The sequence below is a fragment of the Osmerus mordax genome, chromosome 27 (assembly GCF_038355195.1).
Source record: "Osmerus mordax isolate fOsmMor3 chromosome 27, fOsmMor3.pri, whole genome shotgun sequence".
Classification (NCBI taxonomy): Eukaryota; Metazoa; Chordata; class Actinopteri; order Osmeriformes; family Osmeridae; genus Osmerus; species Osmerus mordax.
Genome location: NC_090076.1, coordinates 4002106 through 4029799, shown reverse-complemented (window position 1 = coordinate 4029799; position 27694 = coordinate 4002106). Strand labels below are relative to the sequence as shown.

At 43.2% G+C, this 27694-nt stretch overlaps 1 protein-coding gene across 1 annotated transcript; it reads left to right on the top strand.

The window, feature by feature from the left end:
• The first annotated feature begins 115 nt into the window (after positions 1–115).
• Positions 116–27009, top strand: rnf220b (ring finger protein 220b). The gene is made up of 15 exons (XM_067230178.1): positions 116–710; positions 2566–2568; positions 19797–19920; positions 21126–21168; positions 21305–21364; positions 21519–21561; positions 21953–22045; positions 22722–22765; positions 23246–23334; positions 23901–23984; positions 24166–24305; positions 24479–24569; positions 24893–25001; positions 25358–25432; positions 26938–27009. The coding sequence occupies exons 1-15, from the start codon at positions 116–118 to the stop codon at positions 27007–27009; spliced, it is 1665 nt and encodes a 554-aa protein (XP_067086279.1).
• Positions 27010–27694: the final 685 nt, after the last annotated feature.

Genomic DNA, 27694 nt, shown 5'->3' with positions numbered 1-27694 from the left:
TAGCTCTTTGAGGCAAATTTCCCAAGATCTTGCAAGTCTGCAGAACACTCAACACTCCAAGAAATCTCCTTTGCTGTGTCCAGTCTCCACAGTCTCTGGACACTGGAAGGAATAGATGGACCTCCACCGCCCCTTCAAAATGGATGGCTCCTCCTACCTCCCCACTCCTCTAGCTTCCCCAGCCCTCATGGTACTGGCCTCCACTGCTGAGGCAGGCCGTGATGCCTCCGTCCCCTGCCAGGCGCCCCGCTCTTTTGGAGTCCCTGTCTCTGTAGACAAAGACCTCCATCTCCCCTTTCCATCAGCTTCCTACACCTTCACATCCATGTACCACCACCAGGGGCCCATCTCAGGGGCTTTCTCTTCCAGAGACTTCCCTGCCTCCTTGCTGCACCTCCATCCCCAGTTTGCCAGCCCCAACCTGGACTGCTCCTCTCTGGGGATGCTCAACCACAGTGGGGTCGGGGCCTTTAGACCGTTCTCCTCCCCACCTGAGGAGAGGGAGGCTGGGGGGTACCACTCAGCCTTCACCCCCGCCAAGCGTCCGAAGGGCTGCTACACAGACTCAGAGGGTAAGGGGTATGAGTTTGGTACACCAGGAGGGTCCCTGCAGGCTGTAGCTGAGGATGCTGGGAGAAAGCTCTTTGCAGTGTCTGGTCTCCTGTCTGACGGAGAGGGTTCATCAAGCCCTGAAGAATACAAGGAGGGTTGTAAGTATTCTCTTTCTTATGAAACATTACAGCAACCACCAACAGTAAGAAGGAGTGTTACTCAAAACGACACACTCTTTCACAAAAAAAAACTGACTATGCACTAACGCATTAACAATAATTATTTTGTTCATTTAAGTGCTGTGCTCATCCAATATTTTGGAGGTTTGCACAGTGGATCGCATTTAAAATACAATGCAAAAACATAATAACATTTTTATACATGGTATGTATATATATTTTTTGTTTTCCTGTTCTACGCATCAAAGTGTTTGAAAAGATATGATGAAAGTCTTTGTTTGCAATCATTAGACATACATTTTTCCTATACACATACAGTATACACACAGACAAGCATATGGTAAGATGACAGAGGAAGTGAAGGTCTGAGCCAGCGACATCTTTTCAGAGATAACGAGGTGGCAGGGAGAAATAGAAAGAAGGGATGGAGAAGAAGGATAGAGATGCACTAGCTCAGCTCACAAAGACACCCTCTGCTCAATATGGCCGCCCACGCGACAACTCTTGATTTGTTGACAAATGAGTGGGAGAGGTGTCAGTCATGGTGGCAGGCCCAGACTGGCTCCTTATTACGCTATGGGATAATTGCTAGACGGCGCGGGGGCACAACATTTGCCTCTGCCCGAGTGCAAGAGCGGGGAGATGCGTATGGCATGATGGGATATCAAACCCCCCTCACGGCCTCCACTAAGGGGGCTCCTGCCAGATGAAAGCACCAGAGAGAGGACCCACAAGCCCAGACAGATCATAGGAGGACACCAGCGAAAAATAAGGACAATGAGGGGGGGGGGGGGGGGGGGAGGAGCAGGGAGGGGGTGGGAGGTGGAAGAGGGGAAATGAGACCCCCTCATATCATCTAAAAGAAACTTTCATCCCACATACATCAATGACCTAGAATGGGGACGAGTTGCCTTAGGAAAAGTTTTTAACTGTGGCGTGTGTGTGACTTTTTGACTTCTAAGAAAGTGGAACAGTGCGTCGGGTGATTGACAGGGCCAGGGTGGAGGCTTGGTGGCAGAGTGGCAGAAGTCCCAATAAGGAACTCTAATAAGGACAGGAGAGATGTCAACACAAGTGGGGGAGAGGTGTGTCTGTCAGTGAGATTGTGTGTGTGTATGCACATTTGGAAAATTCGATTTGGGGAATACAGGCAAGGACAGGAAGAGGGACATATATTTTGGATGAGACACAGTGTCTCATAAAAAAAAAATCTTGTACTGCTGATATCAGTTTGGAAATGGGTTTTTCAACAATGGAAGCAGCTTTTCTAGTTTATCCAATTAGATTAAAGCTCAGGCAAAGTAAGAGCTTTAATGCAATTGAGCCGCCGGCACTTTTTGTAAGTCTGACATGTGGTTCCTCTTGGCTGGGCAACAGACCAAGGACCAAAATCTTACAGTATATTTTAAAATTCAAATCTTCGTGGGGTTGGACTACTATACTGTACCTCTTTGTGCAAAACAATTACAAACACTAGACAAAAAGCACACAGGAATTTCTGTCATACAGTCATTGGTTACATATATTTTTATTACCATACATTTTCATGAGGCATTAGTCATGAAAGTAATTTGTGTGTACCTGCATATGAAATCCAGAAACTTCCATCCTACATTATCACAACACAGTACATCGATGGCTATCCCTGAACGCGTGTTTGTTTGATACAATCTGCCTTCTCAGTCGATAAATGTCTCCTTTTCCCATTGAGTGTCTATCTGCTGTGTTGCCCCAGACTGGATATGTTTTATGAAGAAAACATTCAGACACGCTTGTGTGTTCTGACAGCTGTTCAAACAGCCCATGTTTCAAAGGGCAGATGTCTTCACTGGAGCGAGTCATGCTTATTTTCCTGAGGGAGATGCTTTCAACTTTGGGATAGCGCTGGAACTGGAAGGCCTGGGTGAACAGGAGTGAGAACAGAGGAGTCCAGACTGAAGGAGAGCCAATGTGCTGTTCTTATTACATCTGTGTCCTGCCGCTGTAGACTCAATGAAGCAAGTGTGGAAGAAAGTTATGTCTGTCTCCACTGGAACAGTTGTGACTGTCAGTTCAGGTTCTGGGTTTTAAATAGCAAGATACCAGCTGATCGGTGAGAGAGTCTTCAACACTTTAAAATCATTCCCACAATTATGACCAGTTCAATACAAAGTGATTGTAGCAAAGTTTCTCTGAGGCATGAGGGTCAGATGACAGTATTTATAGAGAAAAGGGAAAACGAAAAGAACATACAGACAACAGATGTTCGTTATTCTATCAGGCAGATACTACATCATTGACCAGGACTGTCATCAAAACACAAAGTAGGTTACAGTAGGAATACATATGAATGAATCACAAGACAGAATAAACAAACAGATAATCAGTCCATAGCTTATCCACTGATTGTGATTCACATAAGCATGTAAGAAATCTCCCACTTGAGAAAGAGTTGTAACTATACCCAGATGCTGGGTTCTTCTGTGTTATGTTGAATCCCCTTGTCAGTCCTGGTGTGTCATCAACCTCTTGAATCAGACACAGAGAAGAGGGAAGACTTGCTTATAGGGATCAGTAGCCATGGGGTTCTGTGAATAGAATTGGGAGGGGTGACTGGAGTAATTTACACAACTAGAAATGAGAGCAATGCTCAATAAAGGACTCAGCACACCTGGGACTCCACATGTGCTTAGCGTTGAAGTATCCTGGTTATCTGTTATGAATGTCTGTTAGTAAGTGAGTAACACCCTAGCCATTCAGAATCAATATTGTATATATTCATGTTAGACTTGGAACATGGGATTATCTCCCATGTCATGTTTTATGGGCTTACTTTGTTCTAGACATGTCTTACAAACTGTTTATTGTGTGTGTCTGTTTGTGTGTGTGTGTGCATGTGCGTGTGTGTGCATGTGCGTGTGTCAATTTGCCGATTATCACAGCTGTGGGCCTATTCAATAACTGAGAGGGTGTTTGAGAGGCATGTTTCCTGTGAAGCTGTCGTTCAGAGGAGGTTGTATTGATAGAAGTGTCCTATTGAAAGACATTGTGTTTACATCCAACTGGCAGACCATTGGGGATCAATAGCAGCCGCTCGATCCTCATGCATACACATAGTATCTGCCTGGTTTTTAATCCCAAGGTGCGTGCATTCACATGCACACACACATTCACACATACACACACAGATACACGCACATACAGGAACTCATCCACATACACACACTCACTGCTTTGTCTGCTTGTATTCATACTTTTTACCTATGTTATTTGTTCATACTTTGTAACGGGTGGTTTATCTTACAATGTTCTGTAGCACATTTGTCCCATCTCCAAAGAACCAGATACCAAAATCCAGTATTACAGATGCCGTTCCAATCACAATGGGAGGTAGGAGCGTCATTCTAGCAGCCCGAGTCTAAAGTATCTAATGTTTAAAGTAGGCAGGACATTCTACATATCAGATTAATGAAGAGTGTGAGACCAAGTCCTGGTCCCTGCTCTCCACTCTGTGGAGTACATTTTGTTTCAGGACAACATGGTCTGTGAGATGAGGCAGTCTAAAATAACGGCCGCACCTTCCGCATCCTGCATTGGAGCTGGTTTGTTCACCTAATGTACTCCTGAGAGAGGGAGCCTTCATTCTGCCTGCTCGGGTCAGTGATATGCTCTTTTTAGGATTGTGTTTATGTGTGTGTGTGTGTGTGTGTGTGTGTGTGTGTGTGTGTGTGTGTGTGTGTGTGTGTGTGTGTGTGTGTGTGTGTGTGTGTGTGTGTGTAAAGAAGAGGTGGATATTGGTTATTGGTGATAATGACCTAAAGCATTTGTTAGATTAACGACACAGTCAACCATCAGTCAACAAGCATATTGACATAAATCTACCAGTTTATCCTCCTCATACAATTAAATAAACTTTAGGGTACACAGAAGGGTAAAGAAGTGAGGAAAAAAGGAGTTAGGGAAACGAAAGAGAGCAAGAAAAAGCAAAGAGAGGGGCTCATTATAAGAGCAGGCTGAGGGGTTGTTAAAACAACAGCTTGTTTTACCAGAGCCTCCATCTCCCTCCGTCTCTCTGCCAGCACCTGATCGACCTGCATAACATCTGCCTCTGATCTCACTTCAAAGACCAGAGGAAGGTGACCCAGAGTGTATGTGCCTGTACGTATGTCTGTGTCTCTCTGCACGTGTATGCATGCATTCGGTTAGGTGGATTGATGGGCTGAGAACGGTAGGGTCGGCTGGCCTGTGCTGGACGGTTGAAGGGGGCTGTAGGTGGCAGGTTGAGTAAGGAACAGGACACACACATACTTAATCGGTGCTGTCCTGAGTGTAACAAATCAGTCAAGCAGATAGAGGGCAGGAAGGGCAACCAACCGGGTTAAACACATGCAGCTAAGGAGCACCTCAGACGATAGCCTCATACACCAGCTGGGACACTTCCCAAAGACAAGTGTGCGTGTGTGCGTGTGTGTGTGTGTGGGAGAGAGAGAGAGAGAGAGAGAGAGAGAGAGAGAGAGAGAGAGGGAGGGAGGGAGGGAGGGAGGGAGGGAGGGAGGGAGGGAGGGAGGGAGGGAGGGAGGGAGGGAGGATTATTTGATTCTTTGAAGCAAGAAAAAACAATTGTGCTTTGCACACCTAGAAAGCCTGCTGCTGTCTCCGCTATCCTCAGGTCTGATGTAACAGTCTGTGTCCGCTATCCTCAGGTCAGATATGACAAAGGTTGGCCCAGACCAGTCCTAACCCCTGGTGCTATATAGTAGGTATAAATAAGTTACTCCCTTTACTCCACAAAGAATACCAATTCACTTGGCTCATAAATCAATGGCTCAATAATTGGTAGGAAAACAGCATCCGGCGGTATATAACATTTTATGTGTCGTCTCAGCTTTTTATTATGGTGCTAATGAGTGGCTGTATCTCATGGTAAAGATGGGCTTCCCTCACAAAGTCACATGCACACACGCACACGCGCACACACACACGCACACACACACACACACACAATCCAATACTATTCCATCATTTGTATGCAGATTACACTGTAGCTAAATGAGTCCCTACACATATAGCTAAATGAGTCCCTACACATATAAGTAAATAAAACAACACCATTCTACACTTAACTTCAGAATAAGTATGGGGAGACATCATCAGTATCTAAAATAAATGTCATTGTGCGAAAGATTATTGAAGTCTTACCCCTTAGTGCAAGGAACTTTACACTGCATAATTGCTGCAGGTCAAATTTGGCCCTACGTTACCATTCTCCTGTGTGGGTGGACTAGTGTGGAACAGGGTTCAGATCTTACAGTAACTGGAGAAAATCCAGTCTCATTAACCAGGCTAAAGTGTGGCTTTTGAAGCCCTGATCAGTCAAGTAGAGAAGATTGAACTTCCAAACCCCAGTGGTCTGGCTACAGAATGGGCTGTGTGACTGTATTGAACCAGAAAGCAGAAGAACAGATCTATAGCTGCTGGTGCTGCCAGGGCCCCTTTGTTCTGGCATGTTAGCGGACTGGGAGTATTGCTGAGGCGTATTGATGAGACTCACACAGGGCTGCTCTCACCAAGGCTACGAGCACACACCCACACCCATACTCACACACACATTCTCTCAGCCAGGCTACTGTGTTTGACCACTGCAGTGTAAAGGGCCCAGTACACTCTGCTAACCCCGGCCTAGTCATATTCCAGTCTAAGACCAATGCTTGGGGATACATCACTTAGCAACACAACGGCTCTTCCTCAGACCAGTCTGAGAATTTTGTTCAGGACATCTTACCACTGTATCGTTCTCCAACTGATCTCAGCCTTCCTCTGCTTTTTTTCACATACAAGCAGCAACAATAGGGGCATGTGTGGACTAAGATATGTACACATATAAAGTGTGTGTGTGTGTTTGTGTGTGTTCTCATGGTAGAATTATTGTGGCAGCGCGAGTGTTTACAGGCAGAGGGCCAAGAGCGTGATGATACAGCTCTGTAGGATGAGCATCTAATTTTGTCCGTTTGACCACTAATTGAAAGACAAGTGAGCGAGACAGAGAGAGAGAACAAAAGCGAGGGATCAAAACGGGGAAAGAGAGAGGAGGTTTGAGAGGAGGAGAGGGTAGAACAAGAATGAGAGAGAGAGACACCAGTCAGTGTGTGGTAAATCACTGAGCTGCTTAATAGTGATCTGTATTTTAAGGGCCAATCTAATTACTGGTAACGAGGGGCTTTGATTTCTCTATTAGCCCCCTAACATCACCTCATTCACACCCCACTGTAGCCTCCTCACACACTACCACTCTGAGGGGAAGAGGTTGAGACAATCATGACAGGGAACGATAGGTTTGAATTAACGGCCCTGCATGTTGTTGCGCTCAGAGGGATTTCTTCATTCAGGTGGGTCATTCATAGTTCAGATCCAATAATGAGAGCAGTGCACCATGGGTAATAGCCTGTCGGTGAAGTGCCAGCTGCGTATGGAAATGGAAAGAAGTCAAACCATCTCTGTATCTTACTGTCCACCCCTCCATCACATCTGGATGTGTGTAAAACTGAGAGAGAGAGAAGCCAGTTGTAACTTATAGGATGCTCGTGACAGCTGACAGTTCTGACTGACGAATGGATCAATCAGAATGAATGAAAGGATAACATTGTGTAGGAACCAGGGTACGATTTTGAAAGCAGTGGCCTCTGTACTTTTGTGAGTACAATCAGATTTAGTCGCTGGCAGTCCAATGTTCTAATGACCAGCCACAAGGATAGTCACACTTCCCCCCTGCCTTCTCTCCTTTCTACTGATCTGTAAGTCACTATCAAATATTATTGAGCCATCCATTTTAATGAGGCCAGAATGATTAAAGTTGGGAGACTGTAGCCAGGGTTTGATCTCAGAACTAAGACAAGAGTCCAGTCACGGACCCATGGCAGTTTCTCAGTGTCTCATTGCTTGAAATATGGAGATGATTGGCTAAGGACATGTCTGGACATGTCTACAGTTGATGGAGCAAAGACAGACAGTAATGGGTGAGATAGAAAGAAGAGAAAGGAGAAGGGATAGGGAAAGGAGGAGAACAGAGAGCAGCTGAAGGGCATAATGGTGTTTGGGGTCTTTTGCTCTGATTGACCTATGGTCGATGTATTGATCTCTTAGCTGTAGTTAAAGGGCTCTGGCTCGAGGTGGTTTAGAATTATTCACCTTTGGGTTCATTATTGTGGGCCAATTCTACCAGGATGTCTTCCATTGTATTCTATGTGAGTTACAGATACCGTCCTCTTGTGAAGTTGGTCTACTTGTCTGTAGCTTGTAATGTACGTATCTGTCCTACTGTGAAACGGAGGCCAATCAATGTGCTACAAGGGGTTGATACAGATCTTATTAGTCAATGCATGATGATTAGTGTCCTAATAAAACATTGATTTGTGCAAGGGCCAAGAGGTGGCTCTCAGGTATCTTAAAAAAATTTAACACAATTGATTGAAAAGTAGAGAAGAGCTAAACAAGTTCTCATCCGATTGGATGGAGGTGTCATGTGAGGTGGACCTAGTGGAGAATATGTGAGAGAGACTAACCGTACATCACATTAGTTTTTTAAATATATTTCCAGGCTATGATGGCTAAGAAGTGAAATTATCTGGCAACCGTTGACAGCCTGCCTCTATAAGCTCTCTATAGCAGATGTGTTACTGCAGGGCCTATTATGTTGCTCATTAAATACCCTACCTCTCAATAGGCCATTATTTCCCCAATAAAACCCAGTGGCGACCCACAGACTTTCCTTTTCCTCTGCACTTCAGAGAGGGAACCTCACAGAAGGTGAAAAGCCCTGACTAATATCCTGCATGTGATGGTTCAAAATCGGAAGCAGGTTGGTTGGCATGGGCAACAGTATGGGGGCATGACACAGGTGTGGTGGGAGCCAATAGCTTTTATGACTCTGATCTCCTGTGAATGCTTGCCAAGGACCAGCATGTAACAACCTCCCAAGCCCACACAGACAAGCATGCACTCATGCAGACACATAAACAGTACATGGTTCACACACAAACATACACGTACAACTACACACACATGTTGCAAGTTACCCGAGTTTATGCTCTCATTATGACTTCATTGTTCTCTTTCATTTACAAAGAAAAGTGTTTGATGATTTGGCCAATGATACCAGCCAGGATATGGTATCTGAGATTCTCTCTCTATCCATTAAGAACTGTGATTATTTATAATAAGTTGAAACCACCATGATTTTTCAGACCACACGCAGTAAGAATTTGTGCAGGACAAAATCTTGATTTTGAACCATATTTGCAGAATATTAAAAAAGGACAAAGCATTTAAGGAACAGCTACTATCTTTATCTTTTTTTTTTCTTTTTTTTTTCTTTGGCTCTCGACGAAGGCGGTCGCATTTTATCCTCCCCTCCCTGACCTTCCCTGCTTGGCTGTGTCTTGTCTTGTCTCAAGATACTCTCTCATCATCACTCTCCGAAACTAGAAGCATGGAATTAATTAGCTGGTCTCTCAATGCTATTGACACCATCTTCTCGAAGAGAAGCTCGGGTTTGGGGGAACCCAACTGTCCTGTCGGGACGTTCGCAGCTGGCTACACGATGGACGCGTGGGAGAATTGGCGTGTCGTGTGTCTAGCGGCGCTTTCCGTGGAGGACGTTGAAGACATCTTCATATTCGGAACCATGATTACAGGCTTTCTGCTGTTTGGAATAGGCGCTGGCTTTGTATATCGGAAAATTAAGGAAACGGCTGCAGCCATCAAAAGCCCCGTTAGGCTGCCCGATATGATTGATGCGGTGGGCAGAGTTGTTGGAGCTCAGACTGTGAACTTACAACGCAGCATTGATTACAACAGGGATAAGTTTGCGGCTCTGCAAAGGAAGATGGAGGACATGGAGACCTTCCTGAAGGGTGGACGTGAAAATTGAGTTGCGGCTACTCGTCAAAACAACTACCCCAATCTTATCCACTTTCGGCCCCGTAACCAGCACAGGCCTTGGCCAAGGCCGTCGCTGGAAAACAACTCCCCTGGAGAGCGCTGAAGCGAGACTATCTTGCTCCTCCCTTCCCCCCCCCCCCCCCCACCAACATCTGTGGTTTGGTCTCTGCCCGGGTCATGACCAAGGATGTCTCCTGGCCAACACAATTTGCATAGGGAGAATCGGACTGATTGTGGCCTAGGTCGAGGGCGCCAACCCAGACCTACTCCCACATTAACTTTCACCTACTACAGATATCACCACCCCCCCACCCCCATCCAACGCCTTCGCCTGCTTGTTTCCCCAGGGTGGCTGGCGGGTCTGTGTCCAGCGCCTACCATGGCTGCAGGTCCAGATGCTGCTTGTCTACCCCCCCCCCACTCCCCGTTGCAAGTCACGTGTTTTTGGTGGCCAAGCCGCGAAGCGGTGAAGCCACCTTAAGGGTTTCTACCTTTTCTTATAATTGGGTGTGCTTTGCCTTCGGCAAGGGCGCAACCTTTGTTCTCTCACATATATATTTATTTAATATTATTTATTTTCGCCCCCCTAAGGATCAGTCAATATTGGGACTACATACACAACGGCCGTGTCAAAAGGTTCGTCTTGGTAGCGATTGCGTTGGTTGTATTTTTATTTACGTTCCGTTGCATGGTTTAAGTAGAAATTGCGTTTTTGTGGTGAAAAGTGAAGCTAGCATCATGACATTAGCCTCTGTTGCCCGGGCAACACATACTACAGTGGTCTATGATGCATCTGTTTTCAATCTTTAAAATAAACATTCCTCACAAATACATTTTCGTTGTAGGATTTATTATGACATCACATTACAAGTAAACGATTTGTGGGTGAAATTATCATTACCTGTGGTTTCAAACCAGTGTTGCTCACTGCAACGCTGTAGCCTAAGCGAGACACTACAAAAACATCTACGCAGCTGTTTAGGAAGTCAAACGGCGACAACATGTTCGGCACTCCCCTTACTTAAATCAAAAGTCTATCTAACTACTAACCTGAACTTCATTGCCACAGCCTAAACGTTGTCAATCTGTTCATGAAAATAATTAATTTCAGCCTAAACCGTACAACGGAACGTTAAATCCAATTCAACCAACGCAATCGCTACCAAGACGAACACAGCAGTAGTCTACTACTGTACCGTAGTAGTACAATTTACCGGGGCAGCTTCTCCACACAGGGCTATATCGCATTTTGCGTTGTTACTGACAATGATCGCTACCAGTGAGCTTTTTATGAATGAGCGATTTTCCACTAAATAATAATCTTATTTACGTTTTGGGGGGCATATTTTCAGTTAGCAGATGGGACTGTCTGAATCGCGATTCCATCTTCTACTGCCGGTAACGTCGTAGAATAATCTTCAAAGGGGGTTCTTTATTCATGAATGAATGCAATATGAGTAGGCTAAATGCCTTAAAATATCACGAGAAGGGAAAAACTTTAAAGGACGTTTAAGTCATAGAGATTAGGTAAATTTTTACACCGGTCTGCCAAATTTATTAGTTTTGATTCAACGATGAGGCTGCCTCTTGCAGGGGAAATGAGAAGATATCTATTTCATTCTACACTTCACTCGTATTTTGAGTTGTAAATGAGCAGCAAAAAAAAAATGCTTTTAAATCTATGTAATCTTTATAAATAATAAGTATGCATTTTTATATAAAATATACAGAAATATCAGTTGTAAACATTTAATTTAAAAAAGCGGACCCCCCCTGTGCAACCGACGCAAGCAAGCACACCCTACAATTTCCCCAGAAATTGTACCCTCTCTAGTTATTATTATTATACATCTGCAATGGGAGTCTATGGCAGCCCCTAGAACCACATGGTCAGAAGTTGTGAAATTTGGCACACTCTTTGGGACCTGTCCCCTCATCACTTTCACCAAGTTTCATGTCTCCCATTTCAACCCTCTAGCGCCACCAATGGGTCAAAGTTGAAGGTGTGTTTACACACGTTACCTTTGAACCATATGCTGCATTTTCCAAAATGAGGTATCATTGGATTCCCTGGATCAAGACAAGTTCAACGCACACTATGACGTCATACCCAGTCATATAGATTCTCCGCCATTTTGAATGTTAAGGAGAAACGTTTTTTCTCTACTCCTCCTACAATTCTTGTCGAATCTTCTTCAAAATTGCCACAGATGATCTTCAGACCAAGCCTCACAAAAGTTATCCCCTGGAACTTTGATTTTCGCAACCGTTTGTTAGTTACAGCCAATCAAATTCAGCAACTGATCCGGAAAAAGGGAAGTGAGGTCATATCTTAGTGAATCTTTGATGCATTGACTCCAAACTTGGTGTATGGATTCATGACCCTGTTATTAAGAGGTCCGAAAAATGTAGGGTCATTTGAGCTCTAGGGGGCGCTACAATAGGCAAAATTGTGTTTTGACCAATAACTGTTGATTTGTTTGTTGTATTTCAGTGATTCCTATGTCTCGTGATATCTTAGGAGATCCCATGTCTGACGCATGTTAATGCCTGATACCAGACGAATTGATGAGGCCGCCATTTTGAATGAATGAATAAAACGTTTTTTCCCTACTCCTACACAATGTATCCAATATTCACCAGATTTGGCACAGATTATCTTCAGACCACAATCACCTTGACATGTCAAAATAGGACTGAATTACAGCTGTTGGGGCAACAATTTGGGCCAAATCTGACCACACGTGCCACAGGAGAAATGGCTTACTTTTTGTATACAGTAACTGTACACAGCAATTCCCAGCGCTGAAAATGGCTCACTGGGATAAGACGGGCTCCTTTGAAGTGCAAGGTTGTAGGTTTGAATCCAGCCAAAGTCTCAAGCATGTCATGATACTGGTTTATCTGTTTAGTTATGCCAGGTATGCGACAGTAGCTGTTGAGCAGTATAATCATAATGGTCACGATCATGTTTCATTCTCAGGGGATTTATAGTCAGAGTCAGATTTATTGTGCTTTGTCGATATAGTGATGCTACATCTAGCCAGTGCATCGGATTTCTTGCATCATAACTTCTGAACAGATTTGTCATAAATCACAAGATTGGTCTCTTCTGATTCTAAGTGGCATACTAACTCGAAATATATCACACTGTTCCGTGTCTGCCATTTTGGGCGTCAGCCATTTGGAATTTTCATTAAAACAAACTCCTCGTTCGCCGTTGCTCCTATTTTCATGGACATGTAATCAAATCATTTTCAGACCACAATCACCTTGACATGTCAAAATAGGACTGAATTACAGCTTTTTATACTTGGGTCAAATCTGACAACGCTTCCTACAGGAGAAACTGCTTACTTTTTTTACACAGTAACTGAACACAGCATTTCCCTGCAGTGAGAATAGCTCACTGGGATAAGACGGGTTCCTTTGAAGTGCAAGGTCATGGGTTCGAACCCAGCCACAGTCATCAAGCATGTCATGATACTGGTTTATCTGTTTAGTGAAGCCAGGTATGCCACAGTAGCTGTCTAACAGTATAATGGTAATAATTATCATTCTCAGGGGATCTATACTCAAGAAGAGTCAGATTTATTGTGCTTTGTAGATATGTGTCCTCTAACCTCTAGGGGGGCGATCCCATGTCTGACACATGTTAACTTGTGATACCAGCCGAATTGATGCCGCCATTTTGAATGAATTAATAAAACGTTTTTGTCCTACTCCTCCTACAAAATATATCAAATATTCACCAAATTTGGGACAGATTATCTTCAGACCACAATCACCTTGACATGTCAAAATAGGACTGAATTACAGCTGTTTAAACTTGGGCCAAATCGGACAACCGCTTGCCACAGGAAAAACTGCTTATATTTTTACCCAGTAACTGAACTGTGATTTGCAGCACTGAGAATCGCTCACTAGGATAAGTTGGTGTCCTGGCAACGGCAACGTCAGAGGTTCGAATCCAGCCAAAGCCAATGAGCTTGTCATGTCTCTGATTCTCTGTTTAGCGACACTGTAAGCCACTGCAAAGGAAGCCAGGTACACCGCAGTCGCTAGCTACCTGTAGTCAAGCTACAAGCTATAGTATATGCAATCCTCACACAAACTATCAAAATGATTTTAGATTTTCGAAACCGTTTGTCCGGTACAGCCAATCGAAATCGGCAGCAGAGCCGCCAAACAGAAAGTTGTGTCGTATCTCAGCAAATCTTTGATGGATTCACGCCAAACTTGCTGCGTGTACTCGGAACACTCTTCTGAGGATGTCGAAAGTTTCTTCTGGGTCATCTGACCTGCTTGGCCACCCCATTGCTGCTTGCAGCTATATTTGTAAATGTTGTTGTGCTTATGTGCTGAGGTTTTTGTCTGTTCCCACACTGTACTCCTCTAGGAACATTGTCTGGGTGTTGCCTTTTTCTCTCCTCCTCTCTCCTCATGTTATGCTGTAACTTTCTAGTCTCGTCCTGTCTACCCCCTTGTCATGTTTGTGTATTAGAAACTGCAAGTGGCAGCTCGGATCTAAGATGGATTCGAGAGACCGCAGATAGAGTGTGGCTAGGTTGGTTAAACGTTTTAGATCAACACTTGTATTATTGTTTTTGTTGATTTTATGTAAAGCACTTTGAGCTGCAATTCTTGTATGAAAAGTGCTATATAAATAAAGTCTTACTTACTTATTTACTTTACAAAGACATGTCCTTCCTTCCAACCCTGCCATTCAAAAAGCCATTCCTGAAACATGTCAATCAGAATTATACCACATCCTCAGGTTTTGTCACTTGGGGACATTGTTCACAGTGCCTTACGCCTTGTTCAGCCCTTCCATGGTCTGGCATAATGGCTGGTGGTGACATCCATCCATGATTTGATGTGACATTCAGCAAAGGTCACGTTACCCATCTGAGCTGGGTGCATCTCAGCTGAACTGGCACCCGTCATATGGAGGCTAGCAGCAGCCATTAGTGTGCTGGAGGACTCTGATCTCTCTTCAGGGATTCACTTTGGCTTCAGATATCGCTGGACTTCAGGCTGGTTTGTCAATTGTGCTGGACAAGACTTCCATTCTGTGTCATTCTATCATTAACATTTTTGTTGATCTTCTGGTGCAAAACCTGTCTTGTTTTGCAGTGGTTTACACAGTCTCGCTAAACAGATGATCGGAGTGTTGTTATGGGCTCAAATAAATACTCATTGCTATGTTTTACGAACGGAGGATTGACCAGAAGACTAGAAACCGTTCTGTCCAAAAAAATGTTTTGCCTTTGACTGGTTTTAAACCTACAACCCTACATTTACCAGCACAACGTTTCATCCAATTGAGCCATTCCCAGATCTGAACTTTGCCATGTTCAGTAACTGGATAATAAAATAAGGCAAGCATTGTCAGATTTGGTCCAAGCTCAAACAGCTGTAATTCAGTCATATTTTCACATATCAAGGTGAAACTTTGCAGCGTACTTCAGGCGGGTGTCACCTTAAAGCCTATTAGGTTTGAAAATCATCGTTCAAAATTACATTTGATTTAGTGACACAAACATATTGAGGCAGTGTACATTTACATAAATACACCCCTTTCAGCCATTTTGTATTTGATTCAACTGTCTTAAGTAACGTTTTTACGTTTTTAACGTTTGTATCAATGATACATATCTGTAAAAAATTCCAAGTCAATTAGATCTTTGGTTCAATAGAAGAGAAATTTTGAAGGTTTTCCCAAATTATCACTGTACAGGAAAATCCATCAGGGTGGACCTTATGGGTCCTTGAGGCTTTTTTGTGTGGCATGCACACCAAGTTTCAGAAGAATTGGAGCAATGGGGTGGAAATGCCATCATTCTGAAAAGTGGACATTTGGGCGTGGCCTGTGGCGCCCCCTATGTTCTGATGTGGGCCAGTCTGTGTTTGGTCGGTATTTGTGGCATGTTGTATCAATATGCCAAATTTCAAAACGTTTTACCAATGTGTTCATGAGATAAATTACAATAATAATAATAATAATAAATATAGCTGCAAGCAGCGATGCGGGTTCCTCCGCAAAATGGCAAAATATTATAAACATGTACACTGTAGAAGATCGAGAGTTGGACAACAAGGGAGCAAAACTACTTAATGTTTGGCCAACAACAGGCTGAATGGGGATTTGAACTCATGAGCATAAGGTTACAAAAGTCAGTCCCTCTATCCTCTCTGCTACACACCAACTGTTGAGATTGTATGAATAGAAAGGGCAGAGTATTAGCTTTGGTCAGCTTTGGGACAAAGGTTAAGAAATGGTTGACATTTCAAGGTGAAATTGTATGAAATTGTTCATGGTATTTCAGAATGATGTCATCCTGTTTAACTAAACAGATCAAAATTATGACAGGCCAAAAGATAATGGCTGGATTTCAACCAACTACCTTATACTTTACAGGTCACCATGCCAGCCCATTGAGCTATTCTCAGTGTTGAATATTGTCATGTTCAGTTACTGTATAAAAAAGTAAGCTGTTTCTCCTGTGTTAAGCGTTGTTAGATTCAGCCAACGTTGAAACAGCTTTAATTCAATCATATTTTGACATACCAAAGTGAAATTGTTTGTGGTACTTCAGAAAGATGTCATCCTGTTGAACTAAACAGATAATCAAAATTATGACAGGTCAAAAGACTATGGCTGGATTCCAACCTACAACCTGATACTTTACAGGTCACCACCCCAGCCCATTGAGCTATTCTCAGTGTCGAATATTGTCATGTTCAGCTACTGTATAAAAAAGTAAGCTGTTTCTCCTGTGGTAAGCGTTGTTAGATTCAGCCTAAGTTGAAACTGCTTGTACATTTCCTATAAAAACGGGACAACGGCGATGACTGGGTTGCTGCTGTAAAGAATAACTTTCTCATGTTTTTTTAAACAGGTTGTTTGGAGTGCCATAACTTGTCATGGAAGGGAATTTTAAATCATGCCTAGCATCAGTGGGAATGTGTCCTGGCTTAGGTTACATTTTACATTTACATTTAGCACACGCTCTTATCCAGAGCGACCTACAGTAAGTACAGGGACATTCCCCCTGAGGCAAGTAGGGTGAAGTGCCTTGCCCAAGGACACAACATCATTTGGCAGAGCTAGGAATCGAACCGGTAACCTTCAGATTACTAGCCCAACTCCCTAACCGCTCAGCCACCTGACTTCCGGGTTACTGAAATGAATTTGTGCAACAGGCAAGGGATCCACCTGAACAATCAATTTACTTCATTAGAGATAACCATTAGAGTTATCTCTACCATGCATAGACTACAAGTAGCTAGCTACTGTGGTGAACCTGGCTTGTTTTGCAGTGGTTTACACAGTCTCGCTAAACAGATGATCAGAGTGTTGGGATGAGCTCAAATAAACACGCATTGCTATGTTTTTACAACCGGAGGATTGATCGGAAGACTAGAAACCGTTTTGTCAGAATAAAAAATTAAAAACTATGCCTCTAACTGGTTTTGAACCTACAACCCTTTGCTTACCAGCACACAATCTCAGCCAATTGAGCCATTCCCAGACATGCATTACACAAAACTGGATAATAAAAAAAGCTGTTTCTCCAATGGGAGCATTGTCAGATTTGGTCGAAGTTCAAACAGCTGTAATTCAGTCATATTTCGACATGTCAAGGTGAAACTTTGCATGGTACTTTAGGGGCATACCTTAAAGCCTATTAAGTTTGAACCATCCTTCAAAAATACATTTGATTTAGTGACACAAACATATTGAGGCAATGTGTACATTTACATAAATACACCCCTTTCAGCCATTTTGTATTTGATTCAATTGTCTTAAGTAGCATTGTTAAATACGTCAATGATACATATCTGTAGAAAATCTCAAGTCAATTAGATCTTTGGTTCAAGAGAAGAAGAATATTTAAGGTTTTCCAAAATTATCACTGTACAGGAAAATCCATCATGGCGGACCTTATGGGTCCTTGAGGCTTTTTTGTTCCTCATGAAAAATAAGGCATGCACACCAAGATTCAGAAGAATTGGAGCAATGGGGTGGGAATGCCATCACTTTGAAAATGTGACTTTTGGGCGTGGCCTGTGGCGCCCCCTATGGTCTGATGTGGCACATATTTGGTGTGGGGGTACCCACTTGGATGTAGTATCAATGTGCCAACTTAAAAAATTTATGACAAGGGACTTTTTGAGATATTGAGGCGCAAGGAGAAGAAAAATTAAAATAATAATATTAAGAAGAATACCAATAATAATAATAGGTTCCCTCCTACCGGAGGAACCCTAATAATAATAATAATACCAACAATTACAATAGGGTTCCTCCTGACGGAGGAATCCTAATTAACTTTCCCCCAGACAACTAAAGAATCATACAGAGAGTCTAGTGTGAATTGTTGACACGTGACTGAAGATCTCATCTTTATCAACCGAGATACAATTCAGACATCTAGAACCATAAGATTAAGATATAATCTCAATGTATATAAATCTACAATGCTAACTTGCATTTGTATCTGTGTTCTGTCAGCAACTGGACAGTTTAGATAAGACTGGAACATGGCAGAGAATGGATGGCAGCGCTACATGATTTAGAGTTAGACAGTCGAAGGAGGAGAGTTGGCCAGACAGAGAAACAGAGAGAATCCATCAACTGCTGTTATATGGGGCAGGAGACAAATCCCTGCCTGTTGTATGGAGGGGATGGTTAACTAGCCCCACAGGCAGGTTTTACAGCCCCCTGTTATGTGTTTGAGACCCCCCAGGCTGGGGAGATGAGGCTGAGTGATGCTGACTCTTCTGGGAGGAGGGGTGGGGGGTGTGGTGGGGGTGTGGAGCAGAAGAGGGCCGGCCTACATGTGAAAGATCGCTGTGAACTAACAACTGTCACTCAGACACTATATAGTGCGCTCTCTCATTGCATCCACCCACGCACACACATGCACACACACACATGTGCACAATTATAGTGAATAATTGGTCAGGGCAGAGGTGGGAGAGATATGTGGGAGCATCCAAAAGCAGAAACAAAGATGGATAAAATATCGGAAAATCTAATCCCATTGCTCTTATCGCGGCGCCACTCTGAAATGTTATTTGTGCAGTTAATGCTGTTATGAATTCAATTTTGGCAGAGAGATTTTATTGTTTACTAACGCCTGCGTGTTCCGGGTCAGGGTGCACAGAAATCCCAGGAACGCTCGATGCGTGTCGGTAAAATTCATTTAGGGCTCTGCTAGGGATGCAAACACCAGCGTTAGGAACACGCAGAGAGCTGCCACTTTCCCCAAGGACGGTTTCTATTTCCTTCAATTTTTATTTTATTTAAATAGAAGCCATTTTGTCTAATTTGGTTCCTCATTAGGGTGCTCACATCCTAATATATGTCAGGGAAGGTCACAGGGTGAGTTGCCTGTCATACTGGGGGTGTCATCAGGGCCCAGGTGTGACCGAGGTGGTACAGAGGTGCATGCTGGGTAATAATGAGATCCTCTGGGTCGATGACCACTGTATGCTGTTGACCACTAACAGGGTCCTGTGTTACAAACTGTCAGCCAGGTGTGCTGTGACATTGTAGGGTTTTCGCATGTTAAGCCTGATTAGCTTCCATTATGATTGGTGGTTGGGAGCTATTGATCAGAATGTGTTTTGTGCTTTGTATTGACTATATGGACTGGGGCTACATTGCTGCCATGGCATTTTGTTTGATTGATGGGTTACAGGGGTAAATCACCTCATCATGCTGTAAAATCTTGATATAGTAGTCTACACCTTCTTTTCCAGCTGCCTGCTTATGGCAGCAATCCATCACTGAAGCCCAATGGACCAGGTACACTAGGGTAATGTTCCTATTGACAGGCTATGATGCAAGCACTATGGAAAGTGTGTGAGTGTGTGTGTGGGGGGGGGGGCATATTTGTTTATGCTCTCACACAAAAACATGCATAAACACGTGCACACACACACACACATCCATTAAGGAGCTTAAAACGCCTTTCTTTCAGTCCCACCTTGTGTTTGTCCCTGTGTATGTGGTCCTACCCACAACATGCGAATGTGTGTGTGCTCCAACATGTGAATATATGTGTGTGTTCCTACTGTACATGCGAATGTGTGTGTGTTCCAACATGTAAATGTGTGTGTGTGTGTTTGTGTGACCAGGTATGAAGGGCCTGTTTGACTCCCAGAGCCCGGTGTGTCCTGTGTGCCAGGCAATACTGCGCCCCGGGGAGATGCAGGAACACATGGAACAGGAGATGGCCCGACTCAAACAACTCCACATCAGGTACAGCGCAACACAGGAACTGTCTAGGAAAACAACATTGAATTCCATAGTTTTCCCTTCTGTTCTTTCTTTTTTCTGTTATTTCTCCTTATTACTCCATGGGTGATCTGCGTGTTTTTCCAATCAGTCCTTCATTCGTAATGCTCTTTCATGCACACACAAAAGATTGCCACTTTCTATTGCTTTTAGGTGTGTTTAGGATTATCAGTCTTGTCTGTAAACTGGAGGGGGTCCCTGCCTCCCCTCCTCCACACACACACACACACACACACACACACACACACACAGCCATTACAGTGTCTCCCTGTCGTTTTTGTTACCTGAGTATAATGTTAACAAGCTGCTTCATTGTTCTGAACATATTTCAGACCCCACTAGCCCCAGGTGACAATCATACAGCAGGCAATTATGCCTCTCTAATTCCAGATTTTGGCTCTCGCCATCAGCACACACACACCCACACACTCAAACATTACCTGCTTAGTATACAAGAATGATTCCTTCAATAAAGATATTACACACCAAATCTGCTTAACGACTCTGTCGGGGACAGTAATGGTTTTAAATTGAACTTGGCCCTTGGGTCTATGCTATGTTTGTGTACGCGTGTGTGTGTTTGTACATTGGGCCTTCGTGCGTGATTTATTTCACGTACTTCTTGGAAGGAAAAAAAGCTAGTGTATGGCATTCAACATCTTCCCTACAGTTCAATCAGGAGAGACCAGGTATGAGTAGAGTGATGTTTATTACGGACTGGTAATTGTACTACAAAGTTTGGAGCTTAGACCCCGTAGGGAATCATAGATCAGCGGACGCCTGCCCGACATCCGAGAAGAATCCCCCACGGAGTCCAGACACTGGTGGCGGCAGCCGACGACCAACGAGTAGAAGACAGAGACAGGAACCGAGCGGTGACGGGGAGGTGGAGGGTCGCGCACTTGATAGCCTGGAGAAACTACACGGGGAGATAAGCTTATTAAAAGGCACGATCATGTGATTCTTCGACAGCGTTAATTGATAGGCGAGAGCGATGATCGAACCATGGGAACCATATGACAGCTCAACATAGGAAAGAGGGAAAGGAGAGCGTTCTTAGTGGGGGGAGTTAGTAGTGAAACGTTGTCGAAGATGCCCGAGTGCGGGGAGAGGTCTTGCCTGACTGAACTTGCGCTATGCTTCATGTGTTCTCTTCTGTTCTTCAACAGTGCACATTCAGCGCATGGAGACCATCTTTTAGGGACCTCTAAGGTATAAAACAAGGATCGGTGGCTACTCTGTTTCACGTTCAATCCTGTAAAAAATAAGAAAAATCTCACTAGCCATTTAAAAAAATATTTCTCTATTTCTGTTGACACAGTCACTCTCATTGTCTCTACAAATCAAGTGTGAGGGGGGATCCCCCAATCCTCGTTCTCCCGAGGACCCCAACACAGACAGGTACCAGGTGAGTACAGCCCCCGGACAAGATGGCCACCAACTTCATTATTTCGTACTCCAGCTATCAGCGTGCTGATATGTCATCCCAATGCCTTCTATTGACTTACTGTCTGGGTTGTGTTTGTTCGAATTTCTCTTCTGCTGCTTTTCTGTCTCTGTAGACATTCCTTCGTGTGAGAGCCAACAGACACACCAGACTAAATGGTATGTTGTCAGAATTAAACAAACAAAAAATTTACCATTAGAGCTATTTGTCAACAAATTCCCTTTCTGTAGAAGTGTTTAACTTGCTGTGCCTTGCTGAGTTGTCTGGTGTATCAGTACAGTAGAGGGTTGCTGCTTTTGTAGTATAATGACTTTTGTGATGTTATGACGGTGGTGATTGGAAGAACGAAAGGTATAGAAGTTACAGTACATTTATAATTTAAAATAGTGTTGATGTCTAGCTATTTTACTCACCCACAAATAATCACTTTGCCATGATGTCCCAACCACTCCCAATGAGATACAGCCCCCGCTCTCCCCCTGACCCCATGACCCCAGCGCCTGCATGAGCAGAGGACCTATTAACTTTGACCTCTTGATATGTTAACAGTCGATGACCTCTACTGGTGCAGGTGCTACACCAAACCCGCCCCTTTACACCCCCACAATGGAGCCCACCTAGCTCCTGACTACACACAAGCTGGTAAGACACGTATGTGATACAACAGAATGCAAACAGCAATACATATCACCATTCTGAAGGGTAGAAATTACTGTTGTTAAACAATAGGATAGGAGAGTTAAGTGCAGTTTGCCCACTACAAACCTCAGCCACTGTTTAGGCTTATTAGCTTTTATTGGGTCTTCTGCAGCCCAGAATAATGAGTTTCCAGAGACCCGATTGGGAGGCATCGGCCTCCTCCGTTGGTAATACATTCATCCTTGTTCATCTCTGACTCTCTCCTTAACCCTCGTTATGTGTGGTGACTGGGTCACGGACTCTGCTCTCTTACTATCCCCCACGGCCACTGTCATCCCACAGAAATTAACGTCCCCTAAAAGTTAATGTTCCCTTATGCAATCTGCAGTTGGTGTTCTGCTGTATTACATTTTATGTTGTGGATTGTGTGTGCATGTGCGTGTGCATATGGGTGTAAGAGAGAGAAAGGGAGAGTGGGAGAATGAATAGAGAAAGGCTTTCTGCCTCATCATTGAGATTATCTTTTATCACCTCAAAGATACAAAAGTGGCAACTCTCTACTTTACCTAGCTTGAAATGGCTCGCATGAGAAGATGATAGAAATTGTATTGATATTGGCACAAAAGACTCAGCATACCAATTTAGTCATAGCCATTCACTTTATTTTGTTGTTTTCCAGTCAGAATTGGAAAGCTGAAGAGACGGAAGCCTGAGGAGGGGCATGTACGTATGTCATATCCGGTTCACAATTTCACATCCTGTCTGCCAAGTCAATGGTTGTATTGTATCAATGCTTTTCACAGTGTACCATGGTACGCTGTGTCAGAGTAGACATTATGGATATGCCCAGTTTCACCGTATTCAGACGCATGTCCGTTTTGGGACAGTACATGCTTGAGGCCGTTCCAGCGTGTACGTCAGACAAACACATGATGGCTAGAGCAGGTGGATGGAAGCCAGGTCATTCATACACACAACACACACACAGAGAAACCCTGGGCACACAGAGAAACCCTGCCCCGTCAATGTTTACCCCTAATTAGGCTCAGAATGCCAACGTGTACCCATGTGGAAAGGCTGTGGTTTCTAGCGTCAGTTCACAGCCTCCCAGCCCCAAGAACACACAACCACAGGAAACCCTCGAGCCATGAGAGACAGACGTATTGACGTGTGTGTGTGTGTGATTTGTGCATGTGTTTTCAGGATGGCCTTACCGACCTGGGGGGAGATGAGGATGAGTGGAGTGAGAGAAGGAGGATGACATCCATACTGGGGGGATTCAAAGGTAAAGCGCACTCATGAATACCATGATCATGTGCAGTGGTATGTGTGTATAACAGGACTGACAGAAAGGCACTGAACTTTTCAAACCAAACTGACAGATATTTGGAGATGGTGCTTGAAAGATAAAGTTAAAAGCACTTTCTCTTGGCTGAGCAACATCTCAGAGATACCATCTCAGATTACATTTCTTATCCACTTGCATTTTACATCATGACTGTTTTTATGACAGCAACCAGATATCTCAGACTTGCCTGCATAAACAAAGGTTGAATATGGTTATATATAATATTGAAGAAATATTGAATATGAAAGGTTGAATAAAGGTTATATATAGATATGGTTAAAATAGCGGTTACACCAGCCAGGTAACTGTTATATAATTAAAATGTTATTCAGCATCTCTGATGTGAAATAACGTTTATTTTCTGTTACCTTGAGAATATACTCTCAGTTTCTTGATATCAGTTACATTACAGCAGTCAGTGTGAGGTTGTGGTGTAGAAACCGAGAGGGAGTAAGAGGCGTGACCATGTGATCATGTCTGCGTGGTTCCTCCAGGAGCAATGATGGTGAGCAGCAGTAAGACGAGGGAGGGTCGGGACAGCGACGCTGACTTGGACGTGGACGGAGACGATACTCTGGAGTATGGAAGAGCCCAGTATCCTTTCAGACAGATCGCAATTTCTCACACTCATGTTAGCAAGTAGTTAACAAACACCCTGCCATTTGACATAAGAACATGAACCCGAACTGTGTGATTAGTTAGAAAAACAACATGGCAAGCAACATTGAGCTTCACCATGGTTCTCGTACAACGTTTCCTCAGCATGGTTTTTCAGGTACACAGAGACAGATGTCATTCCCTGCTCAACAGAAGAACGTGGGGATGTGGAGCGGAGGGAGGCAAGGGCGGGCATCATGAAGTACGTGTCAGTCTTTGCCATGTTTGCTTTGTCCAGCCAAGAAAAGGAAAAAAAAAGTTAACTCGCTTGAACTTTGTTTTTTTTTAGTGGTCGCTCGGAGTCTGATCGATTAGCGCTGAATTGTTTCAAATGGAAAAATGAGGGTCAGTCTAGGTGTCAATATAACTGAGATTACATGACCAATCTGTGGTGTTAAGTTATATACCCTCATAGCCCTCTCTTGTTTTAGGGAGTCCATCTACCAGCAATGGAGAGAGTAACAAACTAGATAACAACATGACCATCCTGAACACGACCTGCAAAAACAGTGATATTGAGATGTAAGTTGAGTTCTACTATGGTGTGGAAGGTTTGATGGATCATACTGTGTGTATGTGCATGTGGGTGCATTTCCGAAAACTCAAACTGCCTATCTCTCTCATAGCTCAGCATCGTCTGCATATGAGAAACTGAAAAGTGAACACTGGGAATGTTACTTTTGTTGTCATGCTCAGTGTCCATGTTGGTTTGCAAATAATATAATCTGTCTTTGATTGACTCGTGAGCATCTTCCTAACTAGTCTGCTTCCACCTCACCAACTGTGTGTTTGTGTGTGTGTGTGTGTGTGTGTATGTGTGGGTGTATGTTTGTGTTTTGGTTCAGGGTCTCCGAGGATTCTGCCTTAGCAACCCTGGATGCTCTAAAAGCTCGGATAAGGGATCTGGAGAAGCAGCTGTCTAAAGGGGAAAGATACAAATGTCTAATCTGTATGGTGAGGCATTGTTGTGAACAAACTCAATTCTGTGTATGTCTTTACATTTAAAATGACTAAAGTCTAAAGACATCATAGGTACAGTACATATAGAATGTGTATTGTATTTGTATGTCTTGTACATGTAAATGTATATATCGTATCTAAGTATATTAGTCCACAGGGTCTGTCAGATCATTACTGGCTGAGGTGGTAGATAACAGAGATAAAACATAGGTCCACACAGTGCTATAAAGTGCCATGTGTCTGTCTTTCATGGACCCAGAATAGACTATAGAAAAAACACATTGCTACATGCATACTAGAAGTTCATAATACAGTAAATGATAGGGTCTCAACTATGTTTTGTTTTATAGGACACATACACAACTCCGCTCACATCCCTTCAGTGCTGGCATGTTCACTGTGAAGAGTGTTGGCTCCGAACTCTGGTAAGACTATCAATTTGGAAAGTGTTTCCCATTTATTTGGGTGAAATATACTTCATATTAAAACAGACAAACTATATTTAATAATCTAAATATATATTTTTTAAAGATTAAACTCCCCCCCCCCATTCAATCTACACACTATACTTCACAAAATGATAACTTTTTTGGAATAGAATAGAGTTTATATTCACAATCGTTTAGTTGGTTAGAAATTAAAGTGATGTTCCATGATTTAGAAAGGCACACACTGTGTAATATCCCACACTGCCTGTCAGAGCAGAAACCAAGCTATGAAGACTAAGGAACTCTCAGTTCATCTCTGAATTGGGTCATGATATAGGTCAGGGACGATTATAAAATAAATACAAAAGTTAAACAGAGAACCAGGCTCCATCATTATGAAATAAAAAAGTTTGGATCCACCAAGACTGGCAGGCAGTCAGTAATCAGGCATGAAGGACTTTTGTCAGGGATGAGACCAAAAACCCAATGGTCTCTCCAACAGAACTCCAGAGGTCCTCTGCAGAGCTTGAGGAGCTGGCAGAAGTGCAACCATCTCTTTAGCATTCCACCAGTCAGGCCTTTATGCCAGAGTGGCCCGACAGAAAACATGATTTGCCTGATTGACCAAGCGCTACTTCTGGCAAGGCCTAGGTACCGCTGATTATGCTATGCAGCCAGGGATTGGAGAACCTATCAGGATGAAGAGAAGGAAAAAAGAAGAACAAATAGAGGCATTCTTCAAAAAAATCTGCATCAAGAGACCTCAGACTGGGTGAAGATGGGCCTTTGAACACACACTGTAGCGTGGCATTGTTTTGAACAAACTAAAGGAAAATCAAGTCTTGACATTCAAAAGGATTGGAGTCTTAACATTTGTAATGCATGACATATAAAATATAATAGTCTTTACTTTCAGTTATAGCAAAAGCAGTGACTACAGATGCCATAAAGATCCACAGTGCCATCTAGTGTCATGTGCTTGTCCTTCACACAGCCAAGGCGACTCCGGTTGTGGCTTCAGGACAAGCCTCCGGATGCTCTTGATCAGCCCAGCCAAAGATGGAAAATCTATGGAGACAGAAAGATTGCAGTTCACCAACACTCCTAATCCAACACATCTTGAGACGTGAATAATTAAAGAAAGCATGTCATGGTGTGCAAAGCTGCTAGAGGCATGCCCAAGAATACTCAAAGCTGGAGTTTCTGCTGAAGGCTCTCCAATGAAAGGCCGTGAATAAACAAAGTACTGTGAATGATGGTTTCACAGTTCTTTCAATCAAATTAGCCCATGTTTAAATTTACGTTTTCAGTTCATCATCATGGGGTTTTGCATGTAGATTCATGATTGAATGACTGATGATTCTTGGATTCAGCATTTGGAATAAAACTCTTTCAATCCTACTTGATTTCAAATTAAATGGAACTGACTTCAACCATGATATTTCAACAGAATGTATTTGCATGTAATACCGAGTTGTGAGTTGTTGTGCTCTGTCTTCCAGGGGGCTAAAAAGCTGTGTCCACAGTGCAACACCATCACTTCCCCCGGAGACTTGAGGCGGGTATACCTGTGAGAGCACAGGGCATCACGAGTTTTAAACTTATCAGGGGGGAACTGCTGTAAGGACAGCTGGACTGTCAAATACTGTATCCACCTTTTCCTCTCATTGATCCACAGTACGTATCCCACTTTCCAGTGACTCAGTGGGGTAACACATGGCATACTGGAGAATATGAAGACAGTAGTACTTTGTATTTGGGCCTCTAATCTGCAGTTGAGCCAGTTGTAAGACTTCATGCAATTTCAACTATGTTTTCAAGTACATGTGTAACTATAATTTAATTTAAAAAAAAAAGTTATTCCACACTCGGAAGCTCAGGCGTTGAATGAAATCTGTTTCACTCTTTGGACTATTTTAAGCATTTTTATAATAGTGTGTCCGTTTTTATGAGAGAAAAAAGAATCTAGCACATGTACATAATTTTCCCAATGTTTGCGATTGCCTCTGTATAGATGTATGTGGCCTAAACAACTCCCTTTGTGTGCACAGAGAAGCTATAGCTATTTATAGCTAAACCTATATCTTTGTTTATTTAGGTAAGGGGGACATAACAATGCTTATTGCAAGATTAATTGTTGTCTGTTGTTTGTTTGTGTTCCTTTGTACAGAATGAATAATTTGTGTTACAATTAATAAAAATGGATCTCTTCCATGGATCCAACATGATTTGTTGACCTCAAAGAGATGATATTTGTCT